This window comes from Salvelinus namaycush, chromosome 19 (assembly GCF_016432855.1).
Source record: "Salvelinus namaycush isolate Seneca chromosome 19, SaNama_1.0, whole genome shotgun sequence".
NCBI lineage: Eukaryota > Metazoa > Chordata > Actinopteri > Salmoniformes > Salmonidae > Salvelinus > Salvelinus namaycush.
Window position 1 is genome coordinate 33,244,844 of NC_052325.1, and position 19,384 is coordinate 33,264,227.

General features: G+C 41.6%; 1 protein-coding gene across 1 annotated transcript; it reads right to left on the reverse strand.

The window, feature by feature from the left end:
• Nucleotides 1-15,479: 15,479 nt before the first annotated feature.
• Nucleotides 15,480-16,979, reverse strand: LOC120063991 (protein ZBED8-like). The gene has a single exon (XM_039014302.1). The coding sequence runs from the start codon at nt 16,977-16,979 to the stop codon at nt 15,480-15,482; it is 1,500 nt and encodes a 499-aa protein (XP_038870230.1).
• Nucleotides 16,980-19,384: the final 2,405 nt, after the last annotated feature.

Here is a 19,384-nt window from a genome sequence, read left to right on the forward strand (position 1 = left end):
GAAACATGTTATTTTTGTTGAGAAAATAAAGGGACCTGTATACGAATGCACTGTATGCAAAATAACCATTGGCAACCGCGCTCTCACCAAGCTCTAAGAAACATTTGACTCTCAGAACATAATGTGATAACTGGGTAAAAACTAGTAAGTAGTTGCTAAAGTGGTCCATGATGAGATTCAATTTTTTTTTTGCATTGTACGCCTACCCATCCCCCTGACCAACCACTCTCCTTTCGTTTTTGTCTTAAGTAACCTTCTGTTTTATGTAACCATACCAAACGTAACATATGAGTGTGGCAGATCGACGTTTACTATGTTACATCTAGTCTTTGAGACCAGGCTAGGATAGCAGAGGCTAAATTGACATACCAAGTGCATGACTTAATCCTAGAAGCCTATTGATTTTGCAGAATGGGAGATGGGTAGTGTCCTGTTGTTGAAAACCCACATGGCGTCTGTATTATGAGGTCTCAATTTCAATTCAGTATGCTTATCATTAAAAATTACTGCAGTTTAAACAGTATCACAATTATAGAATAATATTTAGGAAATAAGGTCTTATATTGCTTAAATACACACATCTACTGTCAGTAATGTAGTGGTAAAAAAGTGGGTATCAACCCAGTGACCGATCGAGATAAGCCGAATAACCACCGAAATAAACCAAAACATATTACATTTTTAGAACTGTATTGTTTGGTTTTCTTTTTACGCAGGTCTATAGGAAAGGCCTAATGTATATGGTTGAACTCAAATTGTTAGGGGAATGGCCCACATGGGGGAAATGTAGGGAAAATGGTGCAGACAGCTTCCAAAAAAACAGTCACTTTCAAACTAGGGATTTCATGGCTAATTTAGTCAAGACAGTAATTCTGCTTATAGATTATGCATGTATGAACTACACATTGACACATCCAGCCCAAAGTGGGAGATTTAAGAAATGCTTTGTAGTTGGCAAAGTTCTGAAGCATGTCTTTTAAAATGACACAAAATGCACATCAGCTCATCCGTCACAAAATATTTAATTTGGACTGGACACTAGAAACGTCCAGAAGAATAGGATGTGGATATGTTTATATTGAAATGTGTTATCTTTTAAATAACATTTGTGTTTTTAGTAACTCATGTGAGCTGCACTTTAATTCAGTTGTCTGTACTGTAAACTGCTAAAGTACAAAAGGGAGAATGGCCCTTAGTTAATTCTAAAATGTTGTCTTCCTCTTTCTGTTTGTCTCCTTTGCCTCCTGCATTGTATCCTGCCTCACCACTGTCAAACTACTCTGTGTAAAGCAAAGTTATTTTGTTATGTGAACTTATAGTAGCCTATATTTTGTTAAGTTATAGCTAGCTTAAATTCAGTCAACTGCTCCTTCTGAGGTCAGTCTCCGTTTAACGTCAGCTTGTAACTTCATCCTTATAGCCAGCTAGTTATTTAGTTATCTAGCTAACAGTAGCCAGAGCCCTTGAGTTACAGTAGCTAGCCATCTGACTGAAAATTAAGCAACTATTTTGGATGCTCATTCTCAGAGACTCTGTTTTTTTGGGGGGGTGGATGTCGAGGGATGGCAGGAGTTGAGGGTTGTTTAAAAAATTTCCTTACGTCCGGCATCGCGCAAGGCCACTGTCAGCCGTGTCTCTCTCTACTTGTCACATGCCAGCGTTGGTAGGTAATTTCATGTCTCGGTCTGTGCGTTTGCCATTGGACAGAGTGGTGAATGAATGCGCTGCTAAGAAGGCAAATCTGGGAAGAGCAGGCGAACATAATGAGCATACCTGAATCATGATCAAGAATGTTAGCATTCTGCCTCCCGAGTGGCCTAAGGCACTGCATCACAGTGCTTGAGGTGCAATTGGCCCAGCGTTGTCCGGGTTAAGGGAGGGCTTGGCGATCCTTGTTCCATTGTGCTCTAGCGACTCCTGTGGTGGGCTGACTGCATGCACGCTGACATGGTCGCCAGTTTAACTGTTTTTTTCTCCAACACGTTGGTGCGGCTGTCTTCCGGGGGGGGGTCGTCGTGTTTCAGAGGATGCATGGCTCTCCACCTTCGCCTCTCCCGAGTCCATATGGGAGTTGCGGCGATGTGTCAAGACTGTAACTAACAATTGGATATCACAAAAAAAGGGGTAAAAAGTAAAAATACAATATTAATAAAAAGATGAATATTAGCGTTCTGAGCATTTATCAACGCTGGGAACTCAATAATGAGTGGGTAAACGATAATTAACTAAATCAAATGGTGAGTAAATGCTATTTCACAAATACAAATGTCTGCGTAAACGGCATTTACGTTTTCCCTCCTCTACATCCCTGTCTACAGTAAAAGATACATGTTGTGCTGGAAACCTTTAATGATTTCTTCACAGCATGTTGTTACAGGAGAAAATAAGCACACATATTTTATGTATCAGTCTTACCTTCCAACCAGCTAAGCCTATATTGTGAGGAAAGCAGAATTTGAGCAATTGGTTTTAATTCCTGGCCATATGGCATTTTGCCCAGCCCGGGTCACATTCATAATCTCTGAAGTGCAGTCAGTGATTTCAAATGGGTTACTAGACTTCTCAGGTAAATTAACCATATGTTTCGTAGAGCTTGGTGAGAGCGTGGTTGTCCTATGGTTATTTTGCATACAACCTTCCTATAACTTTCTGGGAATGATGCTGGAAAGTTGCTTGGCTTTGGACCATTCAAGCAACTTGACAAAGAAAATAATATTTTCTTGGTATTTTGTTACCTTAAAAGTTACCTAAAAGGTCAAACATGGTTAAGTCTTACTAACCGCTATCTTGTTAAGTATGTTCAGGTGTGTTTGCCGCACCCACTAATTGGCCACACCTGTTCTTAATGAGTGCTTGTTTCCTTTGAAATGGGGTCTGTTTGAATAGACTAAAATGAACAGCATTGTATGAGTTTAAAAAAATGGCATGCCTGGTGGCGCAGTGGACTAATTCCATGGATAAACAACCAAAGATTGTAGGTTCAAATTGCACTGATGCCATCCCAAAAAGTTAAATGTGTTTGCGTGATCAATTCAAATAAATTTCCATGTGTCCTATCTGTGCTTGGAGTTTAAAACAATTAACCTAAGCTGACAGTCTTATTGAATAAAACCTCCCAGGAAAACTTTCAATGAACCATAGTAAAATGTTCTCAGAACCTCCCTGCAACCAAAAGATGTACGTTACCAAAACAGGCAACATTTTCACTTCCGTTCTCAGAATGTATAAATAACTTTTTGTTTTACCGGTCAGGCTTCGTTCCCAGGACCAATGGGAAACCAAAAACGTAGTTTTCACACAACTTCCAATGAACCAAATGTTCTAGCTGGGTGAGGCCTAGGGTTGCAAGATTAATCTAGTTTTTATCGAAATAGCAATAGCTGTGCTATTTTGGAACGGCACTTTTTCACTTTTTAAACTAAAAAAAAAAACGTTTTATTTATTGCTCGAGTTGATGGAGTTCTCTCTCGTCTCTCCTCTTTTTGCCGCTTCCCAATCCCACACACACCAAGCCCCACCCACTGTCACTAAGGCAGGCAGTTCCTCATGCTCGAGATTCGTTCTGCATACATTGACACAGAAGACAAATAATTTGACTGGGGGCTTGCCTGTTTTGCATATTATTTTTCAATGAATACATGTCACATATCAGTTTGCAAACAATGTAAAAAAAAAAATATATCATTGAGTTAATAAAGCCACATATACATGGTCTCTATTTTGTTTTCTTGAGTAAGGCAGCTCTAAAATGCAGGTGTTTCAGCCTAGCTCAGTGCTTTCTGTGGTGCAATATAGGAAAACACAGTTTAGCCTTTTGTTAATCCACCTGTCGTGTCAGATTTTGAAATTATGCTTTACAGCGAAAGCAATCCAAGCGTTTGTGTAAGTTTATCGATCGCTCAACAAAACATTAAGTACACTTAGCATCAAGTAGCTCGGTCATGAAAATCAGAAAAGCAATCAAATTAATCGTTTACCTTTGATGATCTTCGGATGTTTTCACTCACGAGACTCCCAGTTAGACAACAAATGTTCCTTTTGTTCCATAAAGATTATTTTTATATCCAAAATACCTCCGTTTGTTTGGCGCGTTATGTTCAGAAATCCACAGGAAAGAGCGGTCACGACAACGCAGACGAAAATTCCAAATAGTTTCCATAATGTCCACAGAAACATGTCAAAGGTTTTTACAATCAATCCTCAGGTTGTTTTTAAAATATATAATCGATAATATATCAACCGCAAATGTCTTTCACAGTAGGAGAGGGAAAAACAATGGCTGTCTAAACTCTGTTGCGCGAGCAAAACTCATGTGACCACTTGACGAGATGTTATCGTTCTGGCTCATTTTTCAAAATAAAAGCCTGAAACTATGTCTGAAGACTGTTGACACCTTGAGGAAGCGATAGGAAAAGGAATCTGGTTCATATCCCTTTAAATCCAGCAAAGGGAGGCTATGGGACATGGAGTTTTCAAAATAGAAACCACTTCCTGTTTGGATTTTCCTTAGGGTTTCGCCTGCAATATCAGTTCTGTTATACTCACAGACAATATTTTGACAGTTTTGGACACTTTAGAGTGTTTTCTATCCAATACTAATAATAATATGCATATATTAGCAACTGAGACTGAGGAGCTGGCCGTTTACAATGGGCACCTTTTCATCCAAGCTACTCAATACTGCCCCTGCAGCCATAAAAAGTTAATAATAAGACAAGGCAGATGAACAAAACAGGAATACCGTACTGAACATGAAAACAAACCAATACTGCCTGATGACTGAGGGCTAAATAAAGGCAAGATAATCAAGGTGTGCGTAATGATGGGGTGCAGGACTAGGCGTGACCGATAATTCCATTTCTATGATTCTAACAGTTTACCCAGGTGTTTTGACCTATAATCACAAGTAAAATTGCAACCAAAATATTTTTTGCCATATCGTGCAACCCTAATGTGAATCATCCTAGTGTGTCTGCAGCAGCCCAGTAGTCTCTAAATATAGATCCATACATCAACAAATAGGACGGCTTACAGCTTGCCTAGAGTGGGCAGATATTGCCTCAACTGAGTATTCTCGACTACCCTACCGCTGAAGTGCTCACAAGTTACAGGATAGCATTCTCAGCTAAAAGTCGGTCTGCCGTTTTTGTTAGGCAAACTTTGTATAAACCTTGTCACTTACTTACAGTGGCCATTGTCACAAAGTAATGACAACTTTAAGACTTTTCAACCAGAACCTGTATTCATAAAACTTTTCAGAGTGGTAATACTGATCTAGGATCAGTTTGGTGTTTCAGATCATAATGAATAATATTCTCCAGACTATGATAACCCCATGGCAAATGTGGTGCAGATTCATGCATGTTTCATGCTTACCGACTGTCTGTCACGCTTGCGTAGCACACAAATCCCATCCACACTACCTTGAAATGTTTCCTCCCTAACACCCTCGGCCTATTAATCGGATAAATCTGCCGTATGCACTGCCTACAATCAATCGAAGTCTAACATGGAATCAATTTGTGCCTATTAAAGCTTGTTAGTAGATCTATTGATTTTCCTAGGGCCAAGGATTTGACACAGATTATAGACTGAGGGAGGGGTGCCTGTTCTAACATGCTGAAATTAGCTCAGGCTGTCTCTCAATTCCAATCCATGGGGGAGGGTTAGTGGCATGGGGGAGGGTTTGCTTTGGGGAGGGTAGTGCATTTTTTCCCTGGTTCACATTCACTCTTTTGTAGGTTTTACTGTATAATTTCTTCCGTCCTAGCCAAATTTCCTCATCTGCTTGCATGCGCATCCTTTATATCAAGGGGTTTTGGTACTTTCCAAATAGCAATATCTGATAGGCACCGGAGAGGCCAGGTGCATTATTGTGCATGAAAGAACAGTGAAGACATGAGACACGCAGCTCAAAAGCTCCCCTATTAACAATAGTGGTAGGTGGATCGTTTGTCCAGGTCTGCAGTAGGCTAACTAGCAATCATACCACACATAAAATCATCAAAGCTGTAAAAATGTTCAATATACGTCGAATACAACAGGTGTAGGTGTACAACACCTTACTGTGAAATTCTTACTTACAAGCCCTTAGCCAACAATGCAGTTTTAAGAAAAGAGAGTTAAGAAAATATTTCCGAAATAAACGAAAAAAATATATGATTTTTTTTATTTTTAAATAATGAGGCTATATACAGGAGGTAGCGGTACCGAGTCAACGTGCGGGGATACAGGTTAGTCGAGGTACATTTACATTTACATTTAAGTCATTTAGCAGACGCTCTTATCCAGAGCGACTTACAAATTGGAGGTACATGTACAAGGTACATTCGAACATGTAGGTAGGGGTAAAGTGACTATGCAGAGAAAATAAACAGTGAGTAGCAGCAGTGTAAAAACAAAGGGGGATGGGGTGTCAATGCAAATAGTCCAGGTGGCCATTTGATTAATTGTTCAACAGTCTTATGGCTTGGAGGTAGAAGCTGTTAAGGAGCCTTTTGGACCTAGACTTGGCACTTCCGTACAGCTTTCCGTGCGGTAGCAGAGAGAACAGTCTATGACTTGGGTGACTGGAGTTTTTGACCATTTTTTGTGCCTTTAACACCGCCTTGTATATTGGGCTGTACTCACTACCCTCTGTAACGCCTTAAGGTTGGATGCCGAGCAGTTGCCATACCAGGCGGTGATGCAACCGGTCAGGATGCTCACGGTGGTGCAGCTGTAGATCTTTTTGAGGATCTGGGGACCCACGCCAAATCTTTAGAGTCTCCTGAGGGGGAAAAGGCGTTGTCATGCCCTCTTCACGACACGTGTTTGGAACATGATAGTTTGTTGGTGATTTGGACACCAAGGAAGTTGAAACTCTCGACCCGCTCCACTACTGCCCCGTCTATGTGAATTGGGGCATGTTTGGCCCTCTTTTTCCTGTAGTCCACCATCATCTCCTTTGTCTTGCTCACATTGAGGGAGAGGTTGTCTTGGCACCACACAGCCAGGTCTCAAACCCTCAAACTTCAGGCCCGTAGCCCTGCATTGCAAAGTCGATATCCACGTTTATAAACACAAGGTTGCTACAGTTATTGTTATTTGTGGTCGTAAACAATATTTTGAGTTCGATGAGGGGAGAGGGTGTGCAATACATTTTACAGTGGTTTGTGGTTTTGTTTGCCAAAGAGTACATTGCTTTCTCTATGGATGGAGGCATTCCTCAGATGCCAGGCATATAAACATGTTGAGACACACTAGTGGTGGAAAAAGTACCCAATTGTCATACCTGAGTAAAAGTAAAGATACCTTAAAAGAAAATGAAGTAAAAGTGAAAGTCACTCAGAAATATATTACTTGAGTAAAAGTCTAAAAGTATTTGGTTTTAAATAAACATAAGTATCAAAAGTAAATAATTGAAAAAATATACTTAAGTACAGTATCAAAAGTAAAGTATAAACAGTTAATAATAAGCGAATCAGACGGCACAATTTTCTGGTATTTTTTTAATTTACAGATAGCCTGGGGCACACTACAACATGCAGACATAATTTACAAACAAAGGATTTGTGTTTAGTGAGTCCTCCAGATCAGAGGCAGTAGGGATGATCAGTGATGATATCTTGATAAGTGAGTGAAGTGGACCATTTTCCTGTCCTGCTAAGCAATGAAAATGTAACGAATACTTTTGGGTGTCAGGGAAAATGCATGGAGTAAAAAGTACATTATTTTCTTTAGGAATGTATTGTAGCGAAGTTAAAGTAAAAGCAGTCAAAAATATGAATAGTAAAGTAAAGTACAGATACCTAAAAATAAATACTTAAGTACTTTAGTACTGTAGTACTTTACACCACTGAAAGACACACACACTTCATCATGCATCCCTCTACATAACTGCCCCCCCCCCCCCCCCACGGACACTCAGTCATAAACCCCGCCCCTAGAGTGTAGACCCTGCTGTTAGTCAGACAGATACTGTAATGTGACGGGCTTGTCATTTGATACGGGTCTGTCGAGAGGTTAAGGTGGTTGACTGGGGAGAGGTTCCTTCCTATGTGGAGGTTAGCTGTGGCCAGGGTGGCGACACACTCCACTGGCTGCTAATCCAGGAAGACACCCTGGCATACCAGAGAGAAAGGAAGGTAGGACCCTTAGTATTTATTGTGCAGACCTCGAGACATCTCTATTAAGGGCACAAGGGGGCAGTAAAACTAGTCGTGCTCAAGACTGGCATTCTTAGAGCCGTGTCACATTCAGGTAGCTTCAGCACTAAAACGTAAAGGGGGATTCTTCATGGGCGGGCTAATATCTATGGCCAGGCTATTCATCATGATTGGATTTTTTAACTGCTTACTGCAACAGACGGATCATGCACACACATGCCTTTCAATTACAGTATTAGCGTAACTATATACTTTTTCGGGCTCCGAGTGCAGTGGCCCACTTTCACAGACACTGGGGAATCTCAAGGGCATCTAGAGGTGGAGGCTGGAACTGAGGCTCGAACTAGTAGCTAGCTACACCAATACAGTAGGCTGGCCCTTTGATAGGCTTGTTGGTATTGTGGCCTTCAGAAAGTATTCATACCCCCTGAATTCAAAATTGATTAAATATATGTTTTTCTCAACGATCTACACACAATACCCCATAATGACAAAGTGAAAATATGTTTTTATAGCAAATTTATTGAAAATGAAATACAGAAATATCTAATTTACATAGCCAAAGTATTCATACTCTTGAGTAAATACTTTGTAGGAGCACCTTCGGCAGCGATTACAGCTGTGAGTCTTTCTGGGTAAGTATCAAAGAGCTTTCCACACCTGGATTGTGCAACATTTGCCCATTATACTTTAAAAAATATTCAAGCTCTTTCAAATTGGTTGTTGATCATTTTCAGGTATTGCCATAGATTTCCAAGTACATTTAAGTCAGAAATCAGCCACTCAGGAACATTCACTGTTTTCTTGATAAGCACCTCAAGTGTAGATTTGACCTTGTGTTTTAGGTTAATGTCCTGCTGAAAGTAGCAGACTGAACCAGGAATTGAACTCAGGAATTTGCCTGTGCTTAGATCCATTCTGTTTATTTTTAATCCTGAAAAAACGAACATGAAGCAGCCACCACTATACTTGTAAAATATGTGACTGACCGTCTCGATTCGGTCTTATATAGCAAAATTAGAAATGTTGTTTTTTACATTGGATAAAACTAGAGACTCAGAGCTAGAAAATTGTATATCATACACTACAGTTGAGGAACAATGGGAAAGTAACCTCGCTTTTGAGAAAATGGCCCTTTAATGTTTTGGTACACCTACTGGAGAGCTCTTTGTTGTCTACTCCCACACCCTCTTAAGCTTTAAGCACCCATCGCTTTATTTAATTTTTTATTTTTATTTCACCTTAATTTAACCAGGTATGCCAGTTGAGAACAAGTTCTCATTTACAACTGCGACCTGGCCAAGATAAAGCAAAGCAGTACAACACAAACAACAACACAGAGTTACACATGGAATAAACAAAAGTACAGTCAATAACACAATAGAAAACGTCTATACGGTGTGTGCAAATGGTGTCAGGAGGTAAGGCAATAAATAGGCCATAGTAGCGAAGTAATTAAAACTTAGCAAATTAACACTGAAGTGATAGATGTGTGGATGATGATGTGCAAGTAGACATACTGGTGTGCAAAAGAGCAAAAAAGTCAATAAAAACCATATGTGGATGAGGTAGGTAGATTGGATGAGCTGTGTACAGCTGCAGCGATCAACGCTGCTCAGATAGCTGATGCTTAAAGTTAGTGAGGGAGATAAGTCTCCAACTTCAGCGATTTTTGTACATCGTTCCAGTCATTGGCATCAGAGAACTGTAAGGAAAGGCGTCCAAAGGAGGTGTTGGCTTTGGGAATGACCAGTGAGATATACCTGCTGGAGCGCGTGCTACGGGTGGGTGTTGTTATGGTGACCAGTGAGCTGAGAATTTTAGAAAGAGAGGGTCCAGATTGTCTAGCCCAGCTGATTTGTACAGGTCCAGGTTTTGCAGCTCTTTCAGAACATCTGCTATCTGGATTTGGGTGAAGGAGATACTGGGGAGGCTTGGGCAAGTAGCTGTGGGGGGTGCGGAGCTGTTGGCCGGGGTTGGGGTATCCAGGAGGAAAGCATGGCCAGCATAGAGAAATGCTTATTGAAATTCTCGATTATCGTGGATTTATCGGTGGTGACAGTGTTTCCTAGCCTCAGTGCAGTGGGCAGGTGGGAGGAGGTGCTCTTATTCTCCATGGACTTTACAGTGTTCTAAAACGTTTTGGAGTTAGAGCTACAGGATTCAAATTTGTTTGAAAAAGCTAGCCTTTGCTTTCCTAACTGACTGCGTGTATTGGTTCCTGACTTCCCTGAAAAGTTGCATATCGCGGGGACTATTCGATGCTAGTGCAGTACGCCACAGGATGTTTTTGTGCTGGTCGAGGGCAGTCAGGTCTAAGTGAACCAATGGCTATATCTGTTCTTAGTTCTACATTTTTTGAAAGGGGCATGCTTATTTAAGATGGTGATGAAATTACTTTTATAGAATGACCAGGCATCCTCTACTGACGGGATGAGGTCAATATCCTTCCAGGATACCCATGCCAGGTCGATTAGAAAAGCCTGCTCGCAGAAGTGTTTTAGGGAGCGTTTGACAGTGATGAGGGGTGGTCGTTTGACTGCGGACCCATAGCGGATGCAGGCAATGAGGAAGTGATCGCTGAGATCCTGATTGAAAAGAGCAGAGGTGTATTTGGAGGGCAAGTTGGTCAGGATAATATCTATGAGAGTGCCCATGTTTACAGATTTATGGTTGAACATGGTAGGTTCCTTGAAAGTTTGTGTGAGATTGAGGGCATGTAGTTTAGATTGTAGGACTGTCGGGGTGTTAAGCATATCCCAGTGTAGGTCACCTAACGGAACGAACTCTGAAGATAGATGGGGACCATTAATTCACATATGGTGTCCAGAGCTGAGGGGGGTCTATAACAGGCGGCAACAGTGAGAGACTTATTTCTGGAGAGATTCATTTTTAAAATTAGAAGCTCGAACTGTTTGGTCATAGACCTGGAAAGTATGACAGAACTTTATAGGCTATCTCTGCAGTAGATTGCAACTCCTCCCACTTTGGCAGTTCTATCTTTACGGAAAATGTTGTAGTTGGGGATGGAAATCTCAGAATTTTTGGTGGCCTTCCTAAGCCAGGATTCAGACACAACAAGGACATCAGGGTTGGCAGAGTGTGCTGAAGCAGTGAGTAAAATAAACTTAGGGAGGAGGCTTCTGATGTTAACATGCATGAAACCAAGGCTTTTACGGTTACAGAAGTCATCAAATGAGAGTTCCTTGGGACACGCAGGGCCTGGGTTAACCTCCACATCACCCGAGGAACAGAGGAGGAGTAGGATGAGGGTACGGCTAAAGGCTATCAAAACTGATCGTCTAGTGCGTTGGGGACAGAGAATAAAAGGAGCAGATTTCTGGGCGTGGTAGGATAGATTCAGGGCATAATGTACAGACAGGGGTATGGTAGGGTGCGGGTACAGTGGAGGTAGACCTAGGCATTGAGTGACGATAAGAGAGATTGCATCTCTGGATGCACTAGTTATGCTGGGTGAGATCACCGCATGTGTGGGAGGTGGGACAAAAGTGGTATCTGAGGCATGTTGAGTGGGACTAGGGGTTCCACAGTGAACTATGACAATGATAACTATCCTAAACAGTATATAAGGCATATTGACATTAGCGAGAGGCATAAAGCGACGCATAAAGCAATCACAGGTGTTGATTGGAAGAGCTAGCTAAGACAACAACGGGTAAGACAACAACAGCTAATCAGCTAAGACAGCAACAACAGGTAAAATGGCAATGAATGGGCAGAGAGGGTCAGTTAACTACACACAGGGCCTGAGTTCGAGGCTGGGGCTGACAGATTAACAAAATGGAGTAGCGTGATTAATGCACAGTCCAGCAGGCATCAGCTATGTAGCCAAGAGATCATAGGGTCCAGTGAACAGCAATAGATGAAACAGGGAAGCCGCTAGGTAGTCGTTACTACGCTAGCAAGCGGGAGACACGGCGTTCAGAAAAAAAAGTTAGCAGGCTGGGGCTCCTCCAACGTCCGGCAGGGGCCGGTTGAGGGCACAGCGGATGGAATTACATCGGCAGACCAGTCGTGATGGAACGGCGGGGATCCGTGTTGACAAAGGGTCCAGGCCGTTGGAAAACGAGGTATTGTAGCTGGGGTAATTTTGCTTGCTAGCCGGGAGATGCGCCTGGCTCGTGGCTAACTGGTGCTAGCTTTGAGACAAGGGCGTTAGCCACTCGGTAGCAGCTCGCTAGCAGCGATGATCTGATGCAAAGGTCCTGAGCTTACGGCAAGAATCCGGTTGTGTAGTGGATTCTAGTCGTGTTTAAGGATTCACATGTGAGGCTAAACAACCAAAGATTTCAAGCCTAAAGGCTGTTTTATACTACGGGTGTGTCCGTAAATTTAATCTGGAGAGCCAGAGTGGGCTCTGGGCGTATGTAAACTCAATTTTGTAAATTCAGTGTTTCGCTCTTGGAGCATTCAGAGCGCACACTGGGCGCTCTGGCCGAGGAGTAGGGTTGATCTGAGCGTTCTGACCTAACAGCAGTCAAGCACCCAAGCTAACTGGCTAATGTTGGTCAGCTACTTTCAGACACAAATGAGAGAACAACTCACTCTGACCATTTTACTCGCCCTAGTAGAGCTGGTTAGGCTGTTTTTATGTTATCCAGAGCGTTGGTGACTGAAATTGTGCTGCTGGCAACAATTTAACTATGCTTTTTAGCCAACTTTTACCGACACCGGCCATACTCAACAGGTGTTGAGGTTTTGTAAATTCGTCAGTTATTCTGCTTCCAGCTACGTCTATCGACCGTTGTCGCAGTGACATCATGAACATTCTATTGAAATGGTTACTTGCATAGTGGAGTTTTTTGTTTAGATATGTAGCTAGCTAGCTAAACAATGAACCATAATCCCAACTCATAACATTACTACTCTGCATGAATCTGCAGGTAGCTAACCAACCATGTTCAATGTTAGCTAGCTAACATTAAGCTATAACTAGCAATGCAAATGGCTCTGAGATATGAATAATATTACTACACAGATCATACACATAATGTTAGCTAGCGAGCCAGCCAGCTAATGTTAGCTAGCTAACAGTACACTTTAACTTGAAATGAAAATGACTTTCTGACTAAATTAAAAACGTGTAATATCTGAAAATGTAGCTAGCTAGACTATCTTACCCGTCACGGATGCCATGATTGCCCTTAGTTTAAAGATGTAATCCGGAGACAGGTGTTTTATACATCATCCTTCTGTGTGTACTCTTTTCGACCCTGTCTGCATATTTGCAATCAAACGGCAGAATTTTCTTAATCTCCTTAGCTATCATACTCTAATTCCACTGATTTCAAAACTCGGTCCTCCAGAAAGTGGAGAGCAACACTTATGCAGTTCTACTTAGAGGTCGACCGATGAATCGGAATGGCCGATTAATTAGGGCCAATTTCAAGTTTTCATAACAATCGGAAATCGGTATCTTTGGACACCGATTTGGCCTATTTTTTTATTATTCATTTTTTTACACCTTTATTTAATCTTTAATTAACTAGGCAAGTCAGTTAAGAACACATTCTTATTTTCAATGACTGCCTAGGAACGGTGGGTTAACTGCCTGCGGTGGGTTAACTGGAAGAAGTTTGGAACCACCAAGACTCTTCTTAGAGCTGTCCGTCTGGCCAAACTGAGCGAATTTGGGTGGAGAGGGGCTTTGGTCCGGATGGTCACTCTGACAGAGCTCTAGAGTTCCTCTGTGGAGATGGGAGAACCTTCCAGAAGGACAACCAACTCTGCAGCACTCCACCAATCAGGCCTTTATGGTAGAGTGGCCAGACAGAAGCCACTCCTTAGTAAAAGGCACATGACAGCCCGCTTGGAGTTTGCCAAAAGGCACCTAAAGACTCTCAGACCATGAGAAACAAGATTCTCTGGTCTGATGAAACCAAGATTGAACTCTTTGGCCTGAATGCCAAGTGTCACATCTGAAGGAAACCTGGCACTATCCTTACAGTGCAGCATGGTGGGGACAGCATCATGCTGTGGGAATGATTTTCAGCGGCAGGGACTGAGACTAGTCAGGATCAGGATCAGGGAAAGATGAACGGAGCAAAGTACAGAGAGGTCCTTGATGAAAACCTGCTCCAGAGCACTCAGGACCTCAGACAGGTGCAAAGGTTCACCTTCCAACAAGACAACGACCCTAAGCACACAGCCAAGACAACGCAGGAGTGGCTTCGGGACAAGTCTCTGAATGTCCTTGAGTGGTCCAGCCACAGCCCAGACTAGAACCCTATCAAACAACTCTGGAGAGACCTGAGCAGCAATGCTACCCATCCAACCTGATAGAGCTTGAGAGGATCTGCAGAGAAGAATGCGAGAAACTCCCCAAATGCAGGTGTGCCAAGCTTGTAGCGTCATACCCAAGAAGTCGTGGCTGTAATCGCTGCCAAAGGTGCTTCAACAAAGTACAGAGTAAAGGGTCTGCATACTTATGTAAAGTAAGCAAAACAGTCTTAAAACCTGTTTTTGCTTTGTCATTATGGGGTATTGTGTTTATATTAATGAGGATAAAAACTATGTAATCCATTTTGGAATAAGGCTGTAATCTAACAAAATATGGAAAAGTCAAGAATACTTTCTGAAGGCACTGTATGTAGAGTTGCAAAGGGAGGATATATTACTGTAAACTTGTTATCTTTAACTTCCAAGTTTTTTTTGTGTATTGGATCACATTACATATAGTGTTCTTTTTGGGTACTTCAGGTTATCACCAGTATCTGAAACTATCTCTGGCCCTCTGTGTGGCCTTATCACAAGTAAAATATATAAAATAATCAAATAAGATTTAAAAATGAAAATGTGAATGACAAAGCTGTAAAACATTATCCTAAATATAAACCATCAACTTAATGAATACCTTTGGTGTTTATATGAGGGTTTCAGCATGAAATATTATTTATATATAAAATGTTTTACAAGCACTTATTTATTATCAAATAGAAATATGTCTGTTGTAAATATTTGCCACCAAACTGGTTGCAGTTGTGAAAAAGTCAATGGTTGGAAGAGTTGAAGAGTTAGTTGAAAATAATGCCATTGAGATGCTTTTTTCTCCTCATAAATTAGGCAATTTTCTCTTGAACAATATGGTGTTTCCACTAGAAACTAATGGACAATATGGATACAGATATAGAAAATGAATGCTATATATCAGGGGTCGGGAACCTTTTTGACTAAGAGAGCCATGAAAGCAAAACATTTGGAAATGTATTTCAGTGAGAGCCATATAATATATTTTAAAAGTGAATTCAACTAAATGTCAGTATAATAAGCCTCTGAATTTATTCTTAAATAATGTTGTTATAATACTCACCATTAATGCGACTTCTGGTGCTGCATGGATTTGCTGATGTCTTTGTAGTCTGGTTGGTACTTGGTGAGGTTAAGCTTCATGCAAGCGTTGAGGCTTTCATCCGTTAAACGTGATCGTAGGTTGGACTTGATGTTTTTAAGATGTGAGAATGACTGCTCACATGCATACGTAGATCCAAACATGGTCAATACAGCAATACTCACACGCTGCAGTGTGTGGTATGTGACAGGAAGCGCGTTCCAAGTTTTGAGAATCAGCTGGTCTTCGGGTTGAAGTTTTTTCATTTCTGTCCACATGTGCTTGCTCGCCAACTCCGCTTTCTGTCGTGTGATTCTTTCCAAATCTTCATTCAGTGACTTGAACTTATTCACCCACATGTCTGAGGCCTTCAGGTCAGCCACTTCTGCTTCAAAATCTCTGACGGAGACACCAGGAATGTAACTCAGGTCGGCTGTGTTCAGTGAACACTCGTTTGGAAGGGTGATGAACTTAAAAAGACGAGTGTGCTCACGAAATTCTCCAAAGCGTGCTTTGAAGGACTGTAGGAGACTGGATGTGCAGCGAGCTAGCTGGTGGAGATCAAAGTTTTGAATAGGCTCACTTGCTGTGTATGCATCTTTAAATTGGCTCAGTTTTTCAAAATGTAGTAAACGACCTGTTTCAAGATCCATGATGAAAAGTTCTAGCTTGTTTTCAAAAGCAAACACAGCTTGTTGAAGGGATAACACTGTATTTCCAATGCCTTGCATTTTCACGTTGAGCTGGTTCAGATGTTCAGTCATATCTACGAGATAGTAAAACTTGAGGAGCCACTCAGTTTCGGCTAGCTCAGGATGCTCGATGCCTTTCATTTCAAGGAAAGTCCGGATTTCTTTCAGGCAAGCCGCAAAACGGCTAAGCACCTTCCCTCTTGACAACCAACGCACATTGCTGTGCAAAAGCAGACCAGGATAGTTATTTCCAACTTCATCCAGCAGTGTTTTAAACTGGCGATCATTTAAGGCTCGAGCAACAATAAAGTTGATCACACGAATGACCAGCGACATCACTTCCCCAAACTGCCTGTCACACATCTGAGCACAAAGTGCCTCCTGGTGTAGAATGCAATGGAAACTTAGGATGGGTCTATTTTCATGTTCACGGAGAAGCGCCACAAATCCTTTTTTATTACCCACCATACACGGAGCACCATCAGTACACACTGAGAGAAGTTTATCCATAGGTAGATTTTTTTCTTGAGCAAACTCCATGAAAGACTTAAATAAATCCTCACCTCTTGTGGACCCTTTTAATGGCAGAACTGCAAGACTTTCTTCGCGCAGTGTGTCACCAACAGCATATCTTGCAATCACGCTGAACTGCGACAAATGGCTCACGTCTGTTGACTCATCCAAAGCCAGGGAAAAGAACGGCGCTGCATTTATGTCCTTCACTTGCGTTTCCTCCACTTTGTTTGCCATCACGATGGTACGATCATGAACAGTTCTTGCCGACAGAGGCATGTCTTGTATCCGTTTAATTATCTTGTCTTTGTTCGGAAGATCATCAAAAAGTTAATTGGCTACATCCAGCATGAACGTTTTAGCATACTCGCCATCTGTGAATGGTTTTCCGTTCCTCACTATTGCTAAAGATCCAGCAAAGCTAGCGGAATTATAGTCACCTTGCCGGGTCCATACGCGGAGTTGCTGCTGGCTAGCTTGCACCCTGCTCAGTTGCTCTTGACACGCTTTTTTTTCTGCTGTCTCCCGCAGGGTATTTTGATGCAAAGGTAGCATGGCGCGTGTCGAAGTGCCGCTTTACATTCGACCGTTTCATCGATGTAATTTTGTCATTGCAAATTAGACACACCGCAGAACCTGCTCTCTCCACAAAGGCGAATTCTTCGGTCCATTCGTCCTGAAATGTACGATACTCGTCATCTTTTTTTCTTTTCGCCATCTTCTTCGTCGAAGGGTTAGCTTTGAGCTAATGACCGAGCAGACTGATTCAAAAGTAGGCGTTTACCTGTTTTACCTAGCAACGGCCAACGTAGGCCAGTATCATTTAATTAAAATAATGGACAATTGCTCCTGCAGCCCTGAACAGGACATGAGCAGTGAAAAATCGATGGATGGATTAAAACAAGGAGTTGTAGCGATGAGACAAGATAGTAATTACTAGCGATTGGATACCACGAAAATTGGGGAGAAAAGGGGATAAAATCATTTAAAAAAAAAAAAAAAAAAAAAAAAGTGAGAATATTTTGTTTTATATGCGAGCCAGATGCAATCATCAAAAGAGCCACACCTGGCTCGGGAGCCATAGGTTCCCGACCCCTGCTATATATGAATAAAGTTTTAAAAGTATAAATTACCAAACTTACCATAGATTGCCATATTTTACTTAAGATTCTTCTAACTTTGGTAAATTACTACTGGTAGCTTTGCAACCCTACAAATAATAAACAATGTAAATAGTTCCACCTTGCCCTCTTATAGGCTGTTGTGGAATTTTCACCATATTGTTGTTTATCAATTTTATGTGGCACATACAGTATATGTGACATTTTTCTAACCATTGGGGAGCCTCAGTTCCAGTGTCCCACAGCAAGTACCATACTGTTCACTGGTGACACTGTTCGTTGTATCGAGTTATTCTCTGAGCGACCAATCCTAGCCAGCTCGAACGCGACTGGCACTGGGCATAAAAATACATAACAAGGCGTCTGGACCAGATTTTTTTGGTCTTGATCCTGGATGTCATCCAGGCAGGCGGATCTTTGGTTGGGGGAAAGATTGTTTTCAGCCCCCTTGCCCTCTCTCCCACTGCCCTGGCCTGGGTAATTACGGCTCTACTGTTCATGGTATGTTTACACAGCTGAGAAACACCTGTTGCTTCTTCCCAAGCAGAAATCAGTCAGCCGCGGCTATTTTGGCAACGTCAGGATTATTAGGTGATCCCAAGGTGCCCTAGGCAAGCGTCGTTACATTGATAGCAGTTTTCCACTTGCATGCTAGCTAGATAGCGTAGCTGTTTTTGGGCTTGCACAAGACGATTCCTTGGCAACGTGCTAAGACTTGTGACGCAAGTCGGCCTATAGGGATCATGCTTGCGTCAATATAGTTGAGTCAAGTATAGCAGACGGCTGTTGCAGATTTACGAAATGAATGTAGTACTTCCCAGATCATCGTCCTTCAAACTGCCCCTTCAGGTGATTACCTCCAAAAACAAGTTACTCCTGCTGACATGAAGGTTTGACAGAGGTAACGGGCAGAGAGTGAGATGGTGAATAATATACATTTTGATCTGAATTGAAGATCTCGAGAACATTTCAATTAATCCTTTTATTATTAATATACAATTCCTTTGCAAGCCTATTAGCTAGTCTGCCGCCAATAACATTGTTAAAATCTCCATGGGTTCTCCATGGGTTTTTTGTTTACATCTGGTTGTGATGGTTGTATAGTTCCAACAGTGATTTGTAGTTGTGGATTGATACATTTACTTTAATCAACCTCTGTTATTCTTGTGTGTATTAGTAGAAACAACATGCTCCAGTCACAGAGCTTTGTTTCTGTAGAGTATTGTTTATAAGGTCAAACAGTTGCAGCCAGTTATTTTGATCTGCTGCGTTTGTAATGCCACTCTGTGCCGTGTCAATACCAAGATGAGAGTGGGTTTCCGCCACAGATAAGTTATAAGCACTCCTATTGGTCTTTCCATTTGTTTTTGAATTACATTTGTGATTAGACACAATCTAATAAATTATTGTGAAGTTACACTATTTGTAACTACCTTGTAAACAGTACATGTTAGGGACACCAAAGAACATTGCAACAGTTAAAAGGACACCAAAGCCTGGTATCTCTATTTATCACCAGTGATAAGAGAGGAGTGTCATTAGGCACATTCCTAAAGGGCCAAG